Source organism: Cyprinodon variegatus, unplaced genomic scaffold, assembly GCF_000732505.1.
Source record: "Cyprinodon variegatus isolate N-32 unplaced genomic scaffold, C_variegatus-1.0 Scaffold90, whole genome shotgun sequence".
NCBI classification, from domain to species: Eukaryota; Metazoa; Chordata; class Actinopteri; order Cyprinodontiformes; family Cyprinodontidae; genus Cyprinodon; species Cyprinodon variegatus.
This window is the reverse complement of record NW_015150543.1, coordinates 512,058-533,240: the sequence shown is the minus strand read 5'-3', so window position 1 is coordinate 533,240 and position 21,183 is coordinate 512,058. Positions and strand designations below refer to the sequence as shown.

General features: G+C 37.7%; 2 protein-coding genes across 2 annotated transcripts in view; one reads left to right on the top strand and one right to left on the bottom strand.

The window, feature by feature from the left end:
• flrt3 (fibronectin leucine rich transmembrane protein 3) overlaps positions 1–7,057 on the top strand; it is a 10,307-nt gene extending 3,250 nt beyond the window's left edge. The window contains exons 2-3 of the mRNA XM_015373655.1: positions 2,403–3,103; positions 3,944–7,057. Coding sequence (XP_015229141.1) covers positions 3,986–5,938 — 1,953 coding nt within the window. The 5' untranslated portion in view covers positions 2,403–3,103; positions 3,944–3,985 and the 3' untranslated portion in view covers positions 5,939–7,057. The remainder of the gene's footprint in view (positions 1–2,402; positions 3,104–3,943) is intronic.
• The window catches only part of LOC107084010 (O-acetyl-ADP-ribose deacetylase MACROD1-like), a 583,486-nt gene that overhangs the window by 474,404 nt on the left and 87,899 nt on the right, over positions 1–21,183 (bottom strand). The window lies entirely within an intron of this gene.

Below are 21,183 nucleotides of genomic sequence, written 5' to 3'. Positions count from 1 at the left end.
CATACCACACACTAATAATCAACATTAGGTTAAATTACATCCCCATTTTTTCCGACAAGACATAAGCCAGAGTGTTATCTAAGGTTTTAACAGTCCTACTGCCAAAAATAAAGTAAAATAACTTAGTGCTGCTTGGCACAGGCCAGTATGAGATTCTAATAGCAGGTTGTCCAAAAATTTAGGAATAATCTAATGATTTTCAAAACCAAAATGTTATAAATATGGTTATAAAGTTACATAAACAACAAAAAATTATGCCTCAAGTTCTTTTAAGCAAATGTTATACTTTACATTACTTTAGCACATTATCTTTAGTCAGTTGATAAGTTAGAATAACTGCTGTACGTTTAAAGCAGCCTTATTGTAAAAATGATGGCTTTGTTTTTATAGTTTCTCTATACAGTTTTGAGCAACCTAAATCTGTTAACTTTGTCTTTCTTAAAATGAAAAAGGAATTGTAGGAGGACAAATCCAACACATCTGGCCACTTTTCAGCATCTAATTAAATCATTTTTAAACCTTGGTGTATCTTCATAGTGGTAACCTTCCCCAGACTAAAGTGTAGATGCTGTATTACAATCAAAAAATTATTTTCTTTGTAGAGTAATTAAGTACAATTTTAATTTACATACTATTAATATTCATAAAACCTGAAACTTTTTTTTTAAAGCACATTTCGAACTGAAATAGCCCGATTAAGTGCTGCATTAAGAGTTCATTCCAACAGACGCATATCCCTCTATCATCCTGCCATTTTTTAAAACTCCATTACTGTATTTAATCTTCGTTTCCCCTCATCAGACTCCCTTATTCCACAAGTTACTGGAGGTCGCATCTGGTGCTTTTTTTTTCCTAGCCAGACTCTAATCTACTACTAATGCAATACTGGACAGAGAGCGCCCATGTTTAGATGGAACAGAAGGAAGGGGGGCTGTTATTATGAGACAGCATCTCAGGAGTTGTAATCGAGTTACAAGCCTCTCAATTCCCTAATCTTCTCCTTGTCAGAGGTTACAACTGTTAAACGGCCGGACCCCTTGTTCCTAATTTACCTTTGAATGTTTTACAGCGCACGGTAGCCGCCATAAGGGCACACGGATTGTTACAGAGCTATTGTGTTCTGAGAGGAAAGGCAACATTTATTTTGGCAAAGGAAATCTATTTTTGCAAGCAGAAAAAAAAACGGCGTTCGGTCTGTGTAAGGAGAGGATGGGGTGGGCGTAAAGGGTCACACGAAGTAGCTAGGGGCAGCCTGGTGGGATGCAATACCCATCCCCTGCTTGATATGAAATTCAAATGGACTTCATTTGTCACTGGTGCTTTTCACAGTGTGAGTAATTACATGAAGCTCTGACTGGATCCGTTTTTGTCTGATGCAAAAGAATTTGGACAGAGTGCTTTATTTTTAATCACAGGACTGGTTTTCTTGCAAAATACTTGGAGCTCAGCTATGCATTGAAGCGGAGAGAGAAGGGCACATGAGCCCCACCCTCCTCTATTGTTGAGTTTGGGGTCTAGATCACAGATGTGTTTTGCATGCACAAGCATTCTTTCCTCCATCTCCATAGAAAACATTTGGTTATTTAGAGTAACTGGGAGTAAAAGGTCAACGGACTAAAAGGCAACAAAAGAAGGGATTTTTCCCATCTCACATTGTAAAGAATTTCTAGATATTTAACCCTAACTCACAACTCTTATAAACATGCTCTGGTTTATAGAAATAATTCATTTTTACTTATTCATTGTGGTAAATTTAGCTAGATGGTTATAATAAATCTGTTACTTGATAACATATTTCAAAGTTTAAAACAATTTTTGAACAAGACATTTGCTTAATCTAAAACTAGAACATTTTCTGAGGAATATTTTATTGCACCCAGAACTCATAAAGATGACTACATAAATATTTATCACCTTATTTGGACCTACAGTAACACACTACATCAGTAAATGTGTGTAATGCTGAACATGAATCTAAACTCTAGCTCAGTTATCATAAAACTTTGAAAAAGAAAAAGCATAATTTAGAAATACTAGCTCTGTCATCTATAGCAAATAATGTGTATTATGTTAACGTGAGTTTTAAAATAAGGTCAAACTAGCTAGTAAGTTAGCCATAGTAAGACGTTGCGGATAGCACGTTAGGTAATAGCATAGCATAAAATGATAGCTGCTAATAGAAGCGAATATCTTACTATTACCTCAAATACTAACGTTAACTGAAATTACAAGATATACGTTTTAATCAATAGTGAGCATTCCGGTGTTTATTATATAACTTATTTAAAGTTATAATATAAACAAGCCATTACTAATATGTGCATAATAACTGAAGTACTATAAATTCCAAAATCACTACTTGATGCATCATCTAAATATTACTCTTGTGTTTGTTTTTTCAGAGCACTGTCCCAGGTGTGAGAAGGGTGTAGAGGGGGACTCAAGCGGCAGACGCATGAGGGAGGCCAGGCCCACAACGATAAGCAACTTGTCCTGTTTTTCTCCTTAGAGAAAGGGACACCGCTTCAGGAAAAAGATCCTGAGCCCTGGATTAATGTGTGTATTGGCTCAACAAGGTAGAAGAGGATTCTGGTCACCTGAAAACACGGACGACACAAGCGAACAGGCCAAGATTGAGCCTGTGGCCATGGGGATTGGCATGGCTCAGACCAGCTTTGTGTCAACCTATCATGTCTGACAGGCCTGATGGCAGGAAGGAATCTTTGCCATCCAACTCACGGATCTCTATAAAAATACAAAAAATTTAACAGGCTGTTATGGCTGTTGAACCTGACTACAGCAACAGCCGTCGGGATTTTTAAATCACCTAAGGGTGCTTGCTTTTTTTAGTTAGAAGGGATGCTTTTTCTGCTGGCTTATCTGCCATGGCAAAGGCATTGAAAGAATGAGCCTTTGACAACACAGAAGAGGTCATCGTCCAAACAAGGATCAGCTCGGCAAATACTGACCAGGTCAGGATATCACTAAATCCCATTCAACCCTTGGACAAACGTTTTCTTTCAGTGAGGATAACAGCAAATTTAAGAAGAAAACTTGATTGGATTTTTCTTTCGTTGGAAAGGATTTATCACCTCGTCTAAAGGTATGGTAAATAAAGATTGCTTTGTGTCCTTGCTTTATTCATAAGATCCGTATTTTTTTAAATGATGTCAAGATAAACAGATCCCATGATTGGAATACACATTGAGGGCAAAATTTATTCATTGCCTAATTGAAAGCGTGATTTATTATTCTGTATATGTGAAATGTACTCTCTTAGAATAAAGCCCAGATCAGCTGCAGCCAACATTAATAATATGGCGGTGCATAAAATGTATAAAGCTCAGGTTTATCTTGCGAACTTTAAAGACAGACTAAATAAGCAGGTTAGTGCTTTGTCTGGTACAAAATGCATTGAAAATTGCAAAGATTTTAGTGAACTAAAAACCCAAATTGTATGAAGTTACAACTGAGACAACAAATGGTGGAAAGAGAAAACCACTAAATGAGAGAATTCAATCCATTACTTTCACAGTGGTGTCAGCACCATCATCAGTGCCTAACTTTTTGTTTACCTGGAAGGTCAGTAGAAGGAAAACTGTACAACAGCTTGAGAAGTTACAAGCAAAAACTTCAACATGTTATACACTTAAAGCTTTAAGGGTTTGACATTCAATTCACTGACATAACGGCACAAATTTTTGTGAACACTCCATCTGCAAAAGTATTAAGTAAAACATTAAGAAATGCCTTTGCTCTCTAATCCTCATAATCAATTCATATCAGTCAAATGGAAAATGCTAAATGATTCTTTCAGCAGTTACTTAATCAAGAAAGTGCTATAGGCAGCTTCTAAAACCTGCAGCAATTACAAAAACTTGAATCTGGCTCCCTCTCTCAGGGCCTTGTCCATTAATCTGTCTTTTCTGCATTTTTTCCCCAGGGCCCTTTGAGTGATTAGGCTGCCAGGATACGCACCTTCAAGATGATACGTCATTGCAAGTCTTTTGTCCTCTTCCTCATAAGGATTGGGCTGCTGCTGGGTCTAGCTAATCCCTTGGTGACCTCTGCCTCATGCCCCTCAGCCTGTCGCTGCGATGGGACCTTCATATATTGTAATGACCGGGGCTTGACTTCCATACCTACGGGGATGCCTCCGGATGCTACAGTGCTCTATCTGCAAAACAACCGTATCAAGAGTTCAGGGATCCCCACAGAGCTCCGCAGACTTGTAAATGTGGAGAAGATTTATCTTTACTGCAACAATCTGGATGAGTTTCCTACTAATCTTCCACTTGGACTAAAAGAGCTCCACCTGCAGGAGAACAACATCCGGATGATCACCCATGCCTCATTAGCTCAGATTCCTTATATTGAGGAACTTCACCTGGATGATAACTCTGTATCAGCTGTTAGCATAGAAGAGGGAGCTTTCAGGGACAGTAATCACTTGAGACTGCTTTTTCTTTCTCGAAACCACCTGAGTACCATCCCAATAGGCCTACCCATGAGCATCGAGGAGCTACGCTTTGATGACAACCGCATCTCTTCCATCTCAGAGCAGTCTTTGCAAGATCTCATCAATCTGAAACGACTAGTCTTAGATGGTAACCTGCTGAACAACCGAGGGATTGGAGAAATGGCTTTCATCAACCTGATCAACTTGACCGAGCTCTCACTGGTGAGGAACTCCCTAACCTCACCCCCTGCTAACCTGCCAGGTACTAGTTTGGAAAAGTTGCACCTACAAGATAATCACATGAACAGAGTCCCAGCAGGGGCTTTTGCCTACCTGAGGCAGCTGTATCGTCTAGACTTGTCTGGTAACAACCTAAGTAGCCTCCCACAGGGTGTGTTTGAAGACTTGGACAATCTCACACATCTTCTGCTGAGAAACAATCCCTGGCAGTGTACTTGCAGGATGAAGTGGGTGAGGGACTGGCTGCGGTCGCTGCCATCAAAGGTGAATGTACGTGGCTTCATGTGCCAAGGTCCAGATAAGGTCAAAGGCATGGCTATTAAAGATCTGACCACAGAGATGTTTGACTGCACAGAGTCAGAACTGTTCTCCACATATGAGACAAGCACAGTCTCCAACAATTTACGGCCATCACAGCCCCAGTGGCCATCGTTTGTTACCAGAAGGCCTGTGGTGAAAGGGTCTGACATCAGTAAGAATTACCACAGCACTACTAGCTCTTCGGGGAGAAAGATCATAACCATCAGTGTGAAATCAAGTAGTGCAGACGCAATACACATATCATGGAGAGTGTCACAACCCATGACTGCCCTGCGGCTCAGCTGGCTAAAGCTGGGACACAGTCCTGCCTTTGGCTCCATCACTGAAACCATTGTGCAGGGAGAAAGGACAGAGTATCTGCTCACTGCACTGGAGCCTGACTCTGCCTATAGAATATGCATGGTTCCCATGGAGACCAGCAATATTTACCTGTCAGATGAGACCCCTGTTTGCATTGAGACAGAGACCGGACCTCACAAATCCTACCAACCAACTACAACTTTAAATAGGGAACAGGAAAAAGAGCCTTATAAAAATTCCAGTCTGCCTTTGGCTGCTATCATCGGAGGTGCCGTGGCTCTTTTGGCAATAATTATGCTGGCACTGGTGTGCTGGTATGTTCACCGGAATGGGTCGCTTTTTTCCAGGAACTGCACCTATAACAAAGGTCGCCGGAGAAAGGACGACTATGCTGAGGCTGGCACTAAGAAGGACAACTCCATTCTGGAAATAAGAGAAACTTCTTTTCAAATGATACCTATAAATCATCTGCCTGTGTCCAAGGAGGAATTTGTGATACACACAATTTTTCCCCCAAATGGCTTAAGTTTATACAAGAGTCCACATAATGAGAACAGCATTAACAACAGGAGCTACAGAGACAGTGGAATACCAGACTCAGACCATTCCCATTCATGATGACTCACACGGACATTCAAAAGCAGTGTGCGACTGAAACAGAGCAGCAAGACTTTTACAAAACACTGGATATATGAGACTTTGGAAGCAATGTTCTGTACATTTGCCATATAATTTATATTTAAGGACATTTTATGAAGACGGAGAAGACTGAAGTTCCAGGCTGTCACTGAACTATCAAATGCAATTCTATATTTTAGGGATTTGTAGAAAATTTGTACTGTTTTTTTCTTTGCTTAAGGTTACCAACTGACTAAAGAAACTCTGTGTTCTATTAAGATATGATGACTTGTCAACTGTGAAAGTGGGTTTCATTGCTGTGTTGAACAATCAGACTTTAGGAAACCTTGTAGTATAAGCACAGGTCATTCTTTTAACTTTGTGGCTGTTAGAAAAACAAAAAGGCAAAAAAATGACAGTCAAGTATTGTAAGGCACAGATGATGAACAAATTCACCAAGCAGGAGTATTAAAGGATCTTAAAGAATGAGCAGAGAGTAGCTATCTCCACTTACTATGGACCAAGAATTTTACTGTACTATTCACCGGATATGTGGCTATGAATAACTAATGATGAGGTGCCATGATATTTTTATTTCTGCTTTGCTCTGTGTGTCATTTTGTTCTGTTTTGCAGGTAGACAAAACACAGCAAAGCAGGGTTCTAATGTATCTGATAGGATTGTAGGCCACAGCACAGGGCATAAAGCACATTGATCTTAAGGAGAATCTCCCATTAGAAGAATGGCCAAATGACAGTGTCGGCATCCTTTAGTACTATGTACCACATACTTGTTTAAGGTCCAAAAAAAGCCAGAGCTCATTGGCTTCAAAGGAATTAGCGTCATGTCAGCAACTCCTTATTCCCCATGAGTATTATTTTGTATTATTTTCCAATGGACACTGTTTTGTTGCCACAATTTGAAGTAAATGGTTCTTTACAATTAAAAAAACCAAAGTGCATTTTATGCCCTTTGGCCAGTCTTGTATGTGCCTTGATCTAATGCTTATTGTATTTAGCTTTTTAAGAAACCAGTGACTTTTTTTCATACACACTTGAATATGAGAAATATTGGTCATTAAAGAATAAAAGTGGACAAAAACTACTTTCTTTGTCTTACATTGAGTACAATAAAACTCCACTCAAATGGCAATATTTCATGTTTAAGTAAAAATATCTGTCTGGAAATGATTCTGAGATTATTATAATAATTTTCTACTTCTATCGATACATCTTATAGTAAGAGAGTTTGCTGAGGTTTTTTTTCACATCTCAAGTGAACCATTTAACATATAATCTGAAAAGGCTATAAACTAAAAGATAATACTACTATTCCTCCTTTTATCCTTCCTGCACATTGTGGGTTCTTTAATACAGGAAAAAATATAGTTAACTCATATAGCTACCACACCACCAGTCGAGCGACATCAGCTTGGGGCGGATGTTGTTCTTTTCTGCTGGTAAGTCATGTGTTCCTTAAAGACTGGTCAGATAGAGATATTACAGTGGAGCAGAAATTTGGCTGTGGAGAGTCTGGACTCCAAGGTTTAATAAAACTCCCAGGCACCAAGCATACAACACGCCACTATATGGAGGGGTGTTACAGGCAGAACCTGCAGGGGATGCCCCTCTCTGTAGTCTGAACTCTCTCAGTCTCCAAACTCCGGGTTCACACTTGCAGAGGCCCTTTGAAGTTGTGCATGAAATAACTGGTAGATATTTTGATTTTTAAACCCTCAAAAGATCTCATACTGTATGACCTTGTTTATTTAAATTAGTTAATTTCGTAAACATAAGCATAGTATTCCCAGTTAGCCAACACATTAAAACATCCTCGTTAGTCTTAAACCAGCATAAAGCATTCAGTTACACTGAAAAGAGCTTCAGAAAGCTGCAAAGTCATCCAGACCTCAACACCCTCACCCTGAATAGCACACTAATTATACAAGGCCTTAGTTTAGACATTCTGCAACCTTATAACCACAAACTTCAATGTTCTATTCTGATGATACAAACTATTCCATTACTGATGACCAACAAATTCTAAAAGTTCTTGTGTACGCATTTTTATTTAGCCACACTGAATCATATCAATTGCACTAGCAAGAGTATGTATTTGTAATGTTACATATGACTCATCAACTAATATGTTTATCAAAATACCAGTTAAACGTTTTTAATTTAATAAGGTGAATTTTAGGTGTCATTTTATTGAACTAGTAAAATAGTAGCCCCGAAAAACATAGGTGTTTTAATTTTATTTCTTATAGAATAAATATTTCTTTTATTTTTTTTTTTATTTACAATTGAATATACAGAAATACGGGACTGTGGATCAATGTGTCCCGTACAATCAGAATTTTACTAATGAATAATGGAACTTTTTTCCAACTCTAAGTAATTAGAAAAAGCTTTTCATATCTTTAAAGGAATATATCTGAACCATACGGTTTGCTTAGTGTTAAAAAAATAAATACATTTTAATATTCAAAAATGATTGAATCAGAGTCAAATAAACAGGTTTGAACCATCTTATGTCTGCGGATCACTTTGAAGAAGAGCACATTTGACTTTTGTGATTGACAACTATGTGATAAACAGCTTGGCTAAACTGTGAAAAAAGCTGTTCAATATTCAGATAGAGAAAAAAAACATAAAACAAAAGAATTTGGGGCTTTTTGAGCAAGCTAAGTCACAGACCAAATTGATGAACCAGACTCCTTACAGCCCTCTGTGACCTCACTTATCACTCGTGACCCCTGACCCATCTGTCCCTCTAAACAATTCTTTAATCACTGTCAAGTTCTCACTGCGGTCAAACAATCCTCTGAACAACAGAAGTTGCCTGAAGCATTTGTCTCTTGTCTGACACAAGCAGCATGATGATGTTTTGCCTTTTATGTAACCCAGTGATTAAAGCTAATGGGGGCAGCTGCACTGTCTACCCCAAGCTCCTGTTATTCCCATTGTACTGTTGTGGTCAGTCAGTCGGTCACATTTGCATCCCTATAGATGGCCGCCTTTACGCACCTCTGGATGACCTCATAGGTTCTGGTAGCTGTGCGTGGTTTCTCTCCATCAGCATCATTACTCGGATCAAAAAATACAATCGGTGTAACCCTTTGACTGATTAGAGGTCAGGGAGGTCAGGTTAGTCTGAGTTCAAAGATCTTAAGAGATGAAAAATTGATGCACGTCACAAACTCTGATAAGAAATAAGCCCAGCGTTAAGATGCAGGGCTCAAAAAAGACCTTCTGCCTTTCATTAAACAACTTTCCCAACAGTGATGCCTGAAACTATAGAGAACGGGATTTTCAAAGAAAAGTCTAACATTCTTAAGCTATTTTTGCAGTCAAAATCTTCAGTTCTGAAAATAATTGTGTAATCTTTTTGTTTATTATTTTGGAACAATGCATTCATGCCCATGATGCTAGAACACATTTGGCTGATTGGATAGTTTTCCTCCCCTTGATGCACAAAGCTGATACAGATATTGAGATGCTATTGAGCGGAGTGATAATGAGGGTTAATCACAGCAATATCATCTTTGCAATTCACAATGGATGCACATTGATATTCTAACTGATGTCTTTCTCATAAGAAGTGGCTACATGACGTTTGACACAGAACACACACCGAATAGACCCGTTTAGTGATATTCTAGAGATGAGAATTTCTATCATTTAAAGTCTAACACTGAGATTTCCACTAATTCTGTGCCACCGAGTAATTTAGCTTATAATGCGTGTTTATTTAAAGACAAGAAAACTGGGACTTAAAAGCTCTGATGTGATTTACTTCTGATCTACCCTCACTTGAGTCTCTTTTTTTTTAGTGGCAGTTTTTTTTTTCTTCTTTTCTTCAAAGGTGTCTTAAAGTTTTTTTTTTTTTTTTTTTTTTTCCTCACTGATTCACTTCAGCGCCGTTTATAAACTCAACCACACATTTGCTGCATTAAGTTTAATATTTGAAAGAGGAATAAACAAAATACAACTAAGCAATAAAAAAATATATATATTATTGTTTTTTTTAAATAAATACAACAAATCAGTGTTGGGGCCATTTTTTTAATAGAAAGTAGTTCTAGATTATACACAGCTGTTTAGATATGTGAAATAATTTCTATAGGACTAGGACTACAATATATCCTTAAATGGAATAAAAATATTCCACATAAGTTTATAACTAATGTTGTATTTTACATTTTTTACTTAAAAACACAGAATGGCTCTCTATTGAATTAACCCACATCTACTTTACAGGTAAGTGATGTTAAATTAAAACATCACTATACCATATAGTATTTTTTGTGTTAAAATTTTAAGTAAGAATAACTAAATTCAAACCTTTTTCAACTAGACTTTCAATTATGCTCAATGAACGATTATAACAAAGTTTTTTTTTCTAAGCTCTAATTTATAAGCTTAAAAAGCAATTCAAACATCAAAGTAAACTGGATGAGTTTGTAAAAGGAAAAGGAAATAAAAGGAAGTGTTTGGAGGAACACTAATTATTATCACTTTTTTCTATCTAGTATATTACAGAGACTATATTGCTGGAAATTAATATGATGTTTAAACTTATAAGATGGTACATTTAAATCAAATTCTCAAACAGATTTCGAGAAACTGTTTAAAATGTGGTAAATAATAAATTATGATTTAGGTATATAGTTCAGATGACATGTATTGTGAATTGGGCAAAATGCATTGAAATGAACTGAATCGATAGGTTGAAGTAAATTGAAACAGGCTACGCAAAGCCCTTTTCTTTTTCTTTTAGGTGTTGACGTTACACATGGCTACAATAAACAGGCAATAAATGTTGCAAACTAGTATAGAGCATACATGAGACAGGTGAGAAAAAGAAGACGGGTTTACAGTAACATGTTGCTATCATGGAAGTTCCAACATTTCTTTTATATCAACTAGTGTTAGTAATGTTACGCGCATGTCCCGAGGCGCTGAGAAACAACCACATTATAGGATATAGACAGGAAGACACGCCCAGAGAAAATAAATGATCCATGTTGTGGGGTAAATGTTTGCTACGTATTTGCAAAATTTGTTTCAAACCTGCTGTTTAGCGCATCAAGTCTTTTTTTTTTTTTTTTTTAAAAAGCCAAAAATCACCTCAAGTGAGCATTAAAACTTTTTTGGCAAAATGTGAAATTCTTTCTGAATTTTGCCATTTCGTTTACCCTTTTCTAATGTGGTGCTTAAAAATATGCATAAAAAAACCGTTAATGGAAAAACAGCTGGAGATAGGCACACAATTAACTTCAAGCTCAAAAGTCTTTTTTTAAAAATGCAGGAAGTAATGAATCATGATTATTTCTCAATTTTAAAAGGAACGAATTAATGTTTTAAATGCTTCTGTTTGGTGAAACACGAAGAAAAATTTCAAAGATTGCATATTTAGCTTATTGCTTAAAAAGTTTAAAAACATTTCTACATATAACTTAACATAACTTTCATATGAGCAGAGTGAGAATCAGAATAAATCTCTCTAAACTTGGTATATTTTAAGTAAAGCAACAGCTGTATAAAAACAAAGAATCAAAGGTTTCTTAAGGAAAATTAATTTTTAAACAGCTTTTGATTTGATTACTGAAAGCAAGTAGTTAAATCTTTTTTTTTTAAAATTACATGAAAACCATTACTTTATTAGGTGTTTATGATATATTTTCCATAAAAAGCCAAGTGAACACCTTAGTGATAGAATTACTGCTACTCAACAGCATGTCCTCTTTATTTTTCTAAACACTGTGATAGCTTTAAGCATTGATATTTCTATTTCCTGTTATAATGTGAGAATTTCATGCCAGCCCATGCCTAATTGCATCTGACACTGATGGACTTACTCATGTGGATGTCTCCATCTGCAAGTGTTTTCTGTTTGTTAGTAATTACTAATGCTGGTCATGATTACTTGTGCTTTCATGTGAACCAGTGCACATTGTCTCTACATCTTTTTAGCATAAGCTATCATACATGTATGTTTTTATGGAGTATCTGGAAAAACGGAAGCTCTAGTCATTCAGTCCCTTCCACCCAGTGGTCATTTGGCTGTCATGTGGCTCTTGGTCACCAGTGCAATGTTTCCTGGCAGTAAAAGAGCGGAGGAGAGAGAACACTGTATGCTGAGAGACATGTCACTGTGAGTGATGTGGCCCTATGTGGGGGTGTTGTCCTTCGTCCTCCATCTCTGACTGGCTCCCCCCAACCTCCAGGCCAGGACCCTCTCCATCTCTTCACATTACTCAGTGACCTGAAACCACAAGGCCAAAAAACTTAACCAGCTCCTCCGTCTTCTTAATGAATCCAATTTTTTGCCTGAAAGCACAAGGCATGCACATATATCCATCGCAACTCGGAATTGGCTGACATTAATATAAATTAACAAGAGTCTTTGCACATCAAGACTGCACCAGTCGACAACACTAGACAACGACGACGCTTCTATTTCACAACTTATTGGGCACCCAAGAACACAGAGTCGATAGTCTCATTTAAAACAGGCAATAACCAAAACAAAAGCAGAAGAGCTGATTAGTGCTGATGGCGTTACACTATGAATTATACGCAATATGTTATGAAAATATCCATATAATTGACTCTTCTCTGTGGCAGCCATTAATTTCTGTCCTGCATTAAGTGGTTTAAATGATCTTGTAAGAGGCCATACGTCTCCTGATGCCCTTTATGAGATCAACACAACATCCCCTTTAGAACTTAATCGACCCTCAGTTTCATTTGTCTACAAAGTCTGATGCAGCGGAATAATCATTTCATTTCTGGAGGTTCTGATGGGGCCCAACTTGTCTCTAACCCCCAGCAGGTTTGAAGCTCTGCAGTGAGGCTAAAGCTTCACTTCGATCCATTTTCTTCCCTCATTTATGTTAAGCCAGCTTTGAATGTCAGTACAGTATTTGCATGCCAATGTGGCTCTGTCTGCAGCTCATTATTTTCAGACGCTGACAATCTAATCGCATGCAAGTTTAGCCCACTTTGTGAACCTAATGCCAGCTACAGCCAAGTAATACTGAAAGCAAGCCAAGGTTTCTAACCGCAGTGTTCTGTTGCTACTGTCTTTCTCGCTTTTATTTTCAGGTGTGAAACCCGGGGAAAGCTGCAGCCATTGATATAAACAAACAAAAGATTGACCATACAATATCACAGTCTTCAAGGAGAGACGGACCGATCTGAGAGTTAACAGGCAATTTCTAATAAACTTTAAAATCAATATTTGTTTAAATGTTTGCTCTACTTCCAGCATAATTTAATCCAACATATCCAGTACAATAAATAAAAAAAAACATTAGCTAAAACTGGCAAAGGTTACGGAGTCGTCTTCTACAAAAACAGTAAAGTCCTCTAGGTTATGAAGCAGATCCTGTAGATTTAAACCCAAATAAACAAAACCACAGTACATCTTAACTCATACACAATATTTTTTTTCTTTGTGCATGAACCATACTACAGTTTTTTGTTATTTCTTCCAATTAAAAAATAAATTTTCTTATGTAATTGTTTGTTAAATCGTTTATTTATTAATTTATTGTCATGATAACAATCCAAAAGAAGTTCTTCTGTTGTGAACAGTAATTACCTGATAGTACGATCAGAGATTGGTTATCACACTGTAAGTCTTAAAACTGTATAACTAGTTTTGAAGTATTTGGGTCATTTTAGTCTTTTTATTTTATATTGCTGCTATTTTAAAACTATGTTTTATTGTGTTTGGTGCTGCAAAAACATCTTCACAGTTTTATCATTTTGGATAAGAATTTGGCACGACCAGCAAGATTAGCAGAGTTATTTACGCCTCCATTCGGTTTGGTTTACAGTGTATTCTCTCACACTTTCTAAAGCAGACCTGCCTGGACGGTTCCATGCCGTTACAACAGCTGGTCACGTGGGGCGTTATCACTAGAACCTGCCCAGTATGAACAGCAGGCCCGGCAGTCAGGTACCTGGCATGTTGCTCTGTATTCATGAGGTGAATGCATTAATACAGAAGAAAAAAAGTGATAGAGAAACATGGACTCTGATGTTCTAATGTCTGTAACAGAGATGCAAAGCAGGGATTTACACGTTTTTTGATGACTTTTGGGTGAGTTAATGTCATTTTCTTCCTTTGTTTGTTAGATGGTCTGTTTCTTTCCCACTGTACGTAAACAGGGTTCACTTGGAAGCAAACCAAGATCAACATTTTCAGATTCTAAGAGGATTACAATAAGGAAACCAACTCTATTCCTCTTTGGTGTAAAAACTTTCAAACTGTAAATATTATTTCGTACTCCAAATTATATAAGCATGAGGCTGGGATTGTTAGACCAAAAGGGTGTTTTATACAACAAGAAGCATTCACCTGGACAAAATAGGTAAGATCCGTGATGGATTCCCTATAATTCTTATACAAGCCTGCTGCATTAAGTGCTTTAAATGCAAGCTAAGTAGTTAAACACGATGCTTAATTAGTTAGGCCAAATCCACACAGAGACAAGATTAGGTGTAAAGGCTAAGTTCATTTGTCGTTTAAGCTATGCATCCAAACGGAGCCAGCATTTTTGGAGGGCATTTTAGAAACGGTACCAGAGTCAAAAAAACATACCCCTGTAGTTTCAAGTCTCAATCTTTTTTTAACAATGACCTTATAGCTCATCCTACATCTGTAACCCGCATGCACCTCTTTACCACCATGTTGCTGTGTTTAACCCGTATGCATATAGTCAGTGTTTTTATTTTCTTTCAGTGGTTTGGGTGAAATTTATGGCAGTGTCGCAGCGCTAGCATATTTACTAAATCACCTTTATTGGTGCTTTTTTCGAAGCCAATTATTAGAAGGAACTGTGTTCGTGAGGATTAGGCCTTAGTTGTATTACATAACTCTACTCTCACTGTACATAACTATTAAGCTGCCGGCATTCTTTTATAGTCTAGCATTACTCCTTAAACTACATGGTTAGTTGCAAGTTTTAAGCGAACCTCGAAAACACTTAAAGCCAGGCTTACACTGTGCGATTTTTTGCCCTTTTCGGTGCAATTTTTAAGCTAACCTTGAAAACACTTAAAGCCGGGCTTACACTGTGCGATTTTTTTGCCCTTTTCGGTGCGATTTTTAAGCTAACCTCGAAAACACTTAAAGCCGGGCTTANGAAAACACTTAAAGCCGGGCTTACACTGTGCGATTTTTTGCCCTTTTCGGTGCGATTTTTAAGCTAACCTCGAAAACACTTAAAGCCGGGCTTACCCTGTGCAATTTTTTGCCCTTTCAGGGGCGATTTTTAAGTCATGCGAGAATTTTTCGGACGACTTTCCGCCTGATTGTGGGTTGTGTGGTGTACACGGGGTAACGAGGGGCAATCACCCTCCCAAGACCATCTCCCGATCAGGAATCGCGAGGGCGGGAGAAAATCCACCATGATTGATTTTCTCCCGACCGTCATGGGCAAATCGTCCTCGTGGGCATGCGCAAACAAGGATTCTTCTTTTTCTCAGACGTAAACACAGAAGCATGGCAGAGCTCCGAGTGAAATTGAGTTTTTTCTGTTAAATTGTAGTAGTAGCCATGTTTGCTCAGCCATGTCTTTGTCCAAATATGTCATCACCTTTTCTTTTTAGGGCTTTCAGCACAAAATTGCACAAATTGCCAAGGCAGCGCATTTCACTCTAATGAGCTTCATATTCCTCTTCTATTCGTTTGGCTTCTGGATAGACGAGTCAGAGTAGCTCACTGCGAAGCTGAGGCCAACGTGTTTAGACTTACAGTGTGAGCAGGTAGATCGCATCAGAGCGTCGGGCTAAACATGCATCGGGAGCTGTGAACCCAAACCGTACGACAAAACCCTGCGGTGTGAGCTGTAGCTGCGTACAATGGTAGGTCGACTTCAACCACTGATTCCATTGGGGTCTTTTTCACAATGCATAAAGAATGTATTTGGATCACAAAAGAAAGAGCGATTTTACAGGAGGATGTGTATATTTCATTAATGGAAAGAGGACCCAAATCTTTAATAAACTTTTAAAAGACAAATTTTTGTCAAATCCAGCATATTCAGCTACATTTCAGGAGGAAAATATAGAACAAAAAGTTTCCCTGAAATAATGATCACCAAACCTCTTTAAAAAATGGCCGCTGTTTAGATACTCCTTAAAGCTATCCAGATTCCTTGGAAATCATTTTTAAACATTTCATGAAGACAAGGATAGTAAACAAAGTTTGTGGCTTCCACACAAAGCAAAGTCCATTAGCAAGTGATCTACAAAAGATTGGATACTGGATACAGCAGATATAAAGTCAGGGCTGGTCGAGCATAAAATCTGCAGATTTCACTCACAAGATGATTCCAATGTGCCTCTATGCCTTAAAGACTATTTAGAAATACTGACAGGCAATGAGAAGCCACTATATAGCTAATTTACCGTCCTGCAAAAGCTGTTTTTTCCCAAATCATTCTGGTTTGGTTCCATGTTACTGTTGCAGGGGAGTCTGTCTCAGATCACTAATCAAATAATGCCCCGCTGACCTTCAGGCGCGAGCTCAGTTTATCTCTCCACAGAAGTCTATCCAGGCTTTCCTTCACTAAGACAACTCATCTGGATTTCAGCTGAAACTGCAAATTTGTTCAAGGGATGCAATATTTCCCATGTTTCCAAGAGGTGGGTAGTTCAGCACATTCAGCTTGTTTTGAAATAGTAAATATTTGGTGTCAACGTTCATCAGCCTGCAAGAAATTAAACAAAGTTTCATTATTCAAGTGTCCTAAAGTGCCATTGTAGCACTATAAATATGATATATCAGTGAAGACAATCTACAAGTAATGGCACTAAATTTCACATAGAGCCAGGCTTCTTCGGAACAGCTAATAAACAACAGTTTCAGAAGAGTGAAGAAGTTAACAGTAAAGGCATCTTTTAATGATAAAACTTTTGCCCACAACACTGCAGTGGGTTGGGTGATTGCAGTCACACAAAAAGCCCCCAACTGCTTCAACCAAAGAAAAAAAAAGCTCAGATCAAAAAGTTTAGGGGTGAAACCACCAATGGGCAAGATGGGGTGGTGGGACGTGGGATTAATTAAAGGCTGCTGTCACTGCAGTGAGCTGGTGACACACAGCTACGCGATTACTGAGATCTCTGTGTGAGAGGAATCTGCTCCCACAACTCATTTCCTCCCCATTGAGGTGCTGGGGGCAAAGAGCCGTCTGTTGTACAAAATACCAAGGATTCATTTTTCATTTAGAGGAATTTTAAAATCTTAACAGAGAAAAAGAAGCCAAAAGAACCAAACTGACAGATGAAGTGAAATTCTTTGTTTTTCAAATAAGACAGAGGAGTCCATTTCAGTCGAGTGACACAGTGGGCTTTGTGGGAGGGGTAGGTCAAAGGATGTAAGCCACTGTAATCCCCCGATCACCACTGCTTAAAACCTGCTTAAGTTAGTAGTGCGATGTGTGTGTTGATGAATGCTTTGACATTTGCGCAGCTTAAAACAACATCTGGCATTGGTGCCATATGTGCTTGTTCCTTGGTATGCTTTGTTATCTTCCCTTTGCAACCAATATGCCAACATGAAAGTAAATGATTACATCAAATTATTAGTCTATACCAGATATTTTATCATGAATTCTGTTGAGAAAAAACATCTTGAATGCAATTTGTTTTGCTTTTTTTATGAATATTTAAACTGCTCAACCTTAATTTTAAGTAAAAGCTTTGATTTTCATTGCATTCCAGTGACCAGACCAGTAATGCTAGGAATGCAACATAACAGAAAATGTAATGCAAGGTCAAATAATTATCATTTCAAACTATTAGCTGCTTTCTCTGTCAGATAGCTAGAGTTGGACATTATTTAATTTAATACTAGTATTAGACCTGATTCAACAGATCCCGACTCAACAGGCTTGTCATATTCTGGCTAATCTTACTATGGAAGTTAAACTTTTCTTTAAAAAATTGTCTCCCACATATTAAATAAACATATTTTATATAGAGACATTTTTTTTCCAAGATTAGTTCATATCTGGCATAGCTTGTTATTCAAAACCTCTCTTTAAGGACCACAAATCAGGTTTGAATCATAGGTTACCAGACTCATGTTCAGTTTTTCGGACAATGTTACAATTAGTGATCCTACGTGAGCTTAACATGCTAATGAAAAAATTGAGTTGTTAAAATGTCACCATCATATGTTCTTGCCTGCATATTGGTTGGGGACGCAGCGAAGTTTAACAAGTACTGACGGGTAATAGATTTTCACACCACAGCGATGACAATGTTAAAAACTAGACTCAGACATGGTGTTAAGTATTGATTAATTCATTTAGAAAAGTAATAAGAGCAACACTTTCAGTAAATAATAGAAAGGCTGAAAAGTACAATAATATTGTCCATTAATAGCCATCAATAATACTCGATACTCAAGAAGACTGAAGTTTTATTAATGCTAAATGTACTATTTAATGTAAACACTTGCAGAAAACGAAACCCTATACAAGACATTTAAAAAGTTTTGTGTTTTCCGTCTGTTTATATGTTATTTAAACCTTTAAACAAGGTTTAAGTGCATAAGAAAAGCTGCAAGAAATATCTTTGAATGCAGTTGTTGCATCTAATATTATAGTTCCTTAAGCAAATGTTTTTTTGGCAAAAAAAAAAAAAGACAGAAATTTGTCTGAGTGTTACATAGATTACAGGCATGTCTTAAAGACATACTGACTCTTAACTTTCCGCTTCTTAACGAGACAAAACAGGATTTACATTCTTTGGACCAGAGTGCTGGTGAAAATTCACAGTCATCCATGTTATGATCGTTCAAACAAAGTTAAAAAAGTTACAAAACAAAATACTGGATTTTGTTTTCCAAGTATAAACACGTTTTGCTCCCCATCCAAGAAGCTTTCTCAATTTAAACTGTCTGGAGTAGCGTTTGACCCAGGCTTATAGAGTGACAGAAACAAAAGCCTTGCTAATGCTTAGAAAAGATGCAAATTTAACCAAAACAGGTTCACCCCTTAATAATAGGGAGTCGTCGTGGTCGTTGGCCTGCAAAACTTGATACTGGCCCATGCCTTATGTTTCTAACAGGGCACTTCACTCTCAAGCTGCATCTTTACTAGTAGTTCCAAGAATTTCTAAAAGTAGAATGGAAGGTATATCTTTTAGTTATCAAACGAACTACCAGTTTTAGCCTGTAATGAAGACATCCTGTCTACTTTTAAGGCCATGTTTAAAGCATCTAGCTTAACTCTATAGTATCGCTGCTATAGGCCAAGACTGCTTGAGGACATAGGGGCCACTTTTCATCATTCTGCTTAATGTTATTTTCTATTCTCCCACTCTGCAGTATTTGTTAGTTTAATCTTTAAATTTATGCTCTCTGCTTTTTTTTATCATAGCTCGTAGCTCCATCCGGTCTGTACCTACTTGGTTGTGACACCATCCAGGAGAGAAATATCAGCTGTGTTGATGCCATCAACACCTTTCTTTATAGATGCTGGAGCTTGGCCTGTTTTCAGTGTAGTAATGTATGTCTTACTGTGACTAATTGTATGTGCTCTCTTTCTTCCTTTGACATGGGAGCTGGCTCAGAGCTTGTCTGCCTGGCTATGTGTTTCATGGCTATGTGTTTCTATGGAGCTGATTGACAGTTACCTTTCTCTATCTCTGCTTCTGTCTCGTTAAAACCCAGTCACCCTCTGCAGATGGCCACTTACACTGAGCCTGGTTCTGCTGGAGATTTCTTTCTGTTAAAAAGGAGTTTTCCTCTCCACTGTCACTACATGTATGCTCAGTGTGAGGGTTTGCTGTTGAGCCAATGAGTCGATGCAATCAGATGGTTTTCCTTAGACAGAAAACTTTGAACCAATCTGACTGTATGATCTGGATGAATTGTCTCTGTAAAGTTCCATAAGATGACATGTGTTGTGAATTGGCACTGTATAAATAAACTGAATTTGCTCTCCAACACTTCCACAAAAATTATACAGCTCAGGAGGTATTCATGCAGGTATAATCACACAGCCAGGTTTTCAGAAAAAGTTACGTGGATAAAAAAAGGTTGAGGCTGATGGCTGACGTTGTTGCTACATGTAAGGATTTCCAACTACCAGGTTGCTACAGTACAGTAAACACAATTTTCAGCTACCTAAAAAGAAAATGATTTCTCTCTAAAAGCTTGTTCTTTGAGCATGTAAACAAATATCTTTTCCCAGCAGCTGCAAGTAGCCGTCATAAATGGATCATCGAGTGTGGCATTACAAGAGAAACTCCAGCTCAATGTTTCTGTATGCAGTTTACAAACCTTATACAGAAATAATTTTGTTCAGCTGCTTTAAGAAAACAGTTTACGATCTAGCTTGACATAGAAATAATACGTTTGTTCTTTGTTTCCATCATATCTAAGCGACTCTGTATTGTGCAAGTTCATTTATAGAAAGGTTAAAAAGTAAAAATAAAAATATCTTGGGACATCTTGAAGATGTACCTCTTGTTGTTAAAGCTGCGACACTGATATGTATCACGGTGGTGTTGAAGTGCTAAAGCTTACACCCAAGCCACAAATGTCTTTAATGAAAACTCTTATTAAAGGTGATAGCTTTGGTGAAAGCAGGATCCTGTAGACAAAGAAGACTACACCGGGGCTTATTAATTCACACCTCAATGTTCCTGTGGAAGGAAGATGGATCTCAACACTAAAAGGATGGTTGTAAAAACAGAAAACTTTCACATATGATCTCAGTTTGGCAGATGTTCAACAGGCCCTTGGAAAATTATTCGTACACCTTTTGATTATTCCACTTTTTTTCCTTCCTACAACCACAAACTCCAGTGTATACTATACATTTATAACTTAATACAATAGATTATTCCCCAAATAATCTGTTAAGTAATTAACTCTTGTCAGTTGATGCTTTGTATTATCTTATTTCTTTGTAAAAGTTAGGAGTCTTACAGGTTTATTTCTGCAAAGTTTGCATTAGGGGTGAAGAAAAAAATCGATTTGAGCTCAAATCGCGTTTCTAACATTTAAAGATTCAGAATCAATTCTAATTTTCTTTAAAAACGATTTTTTTTTTTGTGGGTGCGGAAGTGCCTTATCAGGCACCGTAGTGTTTGGCAAAACCAATGAGCAGCCTGCGCTATGCACAGGCATGCAAACGTTAGCCTAGCAGGCTACAGAGTGGTGTGTAGTGTTGTGTGAGCTACTGTGTTTGTTGCCGCTAAAGTATGGACGAC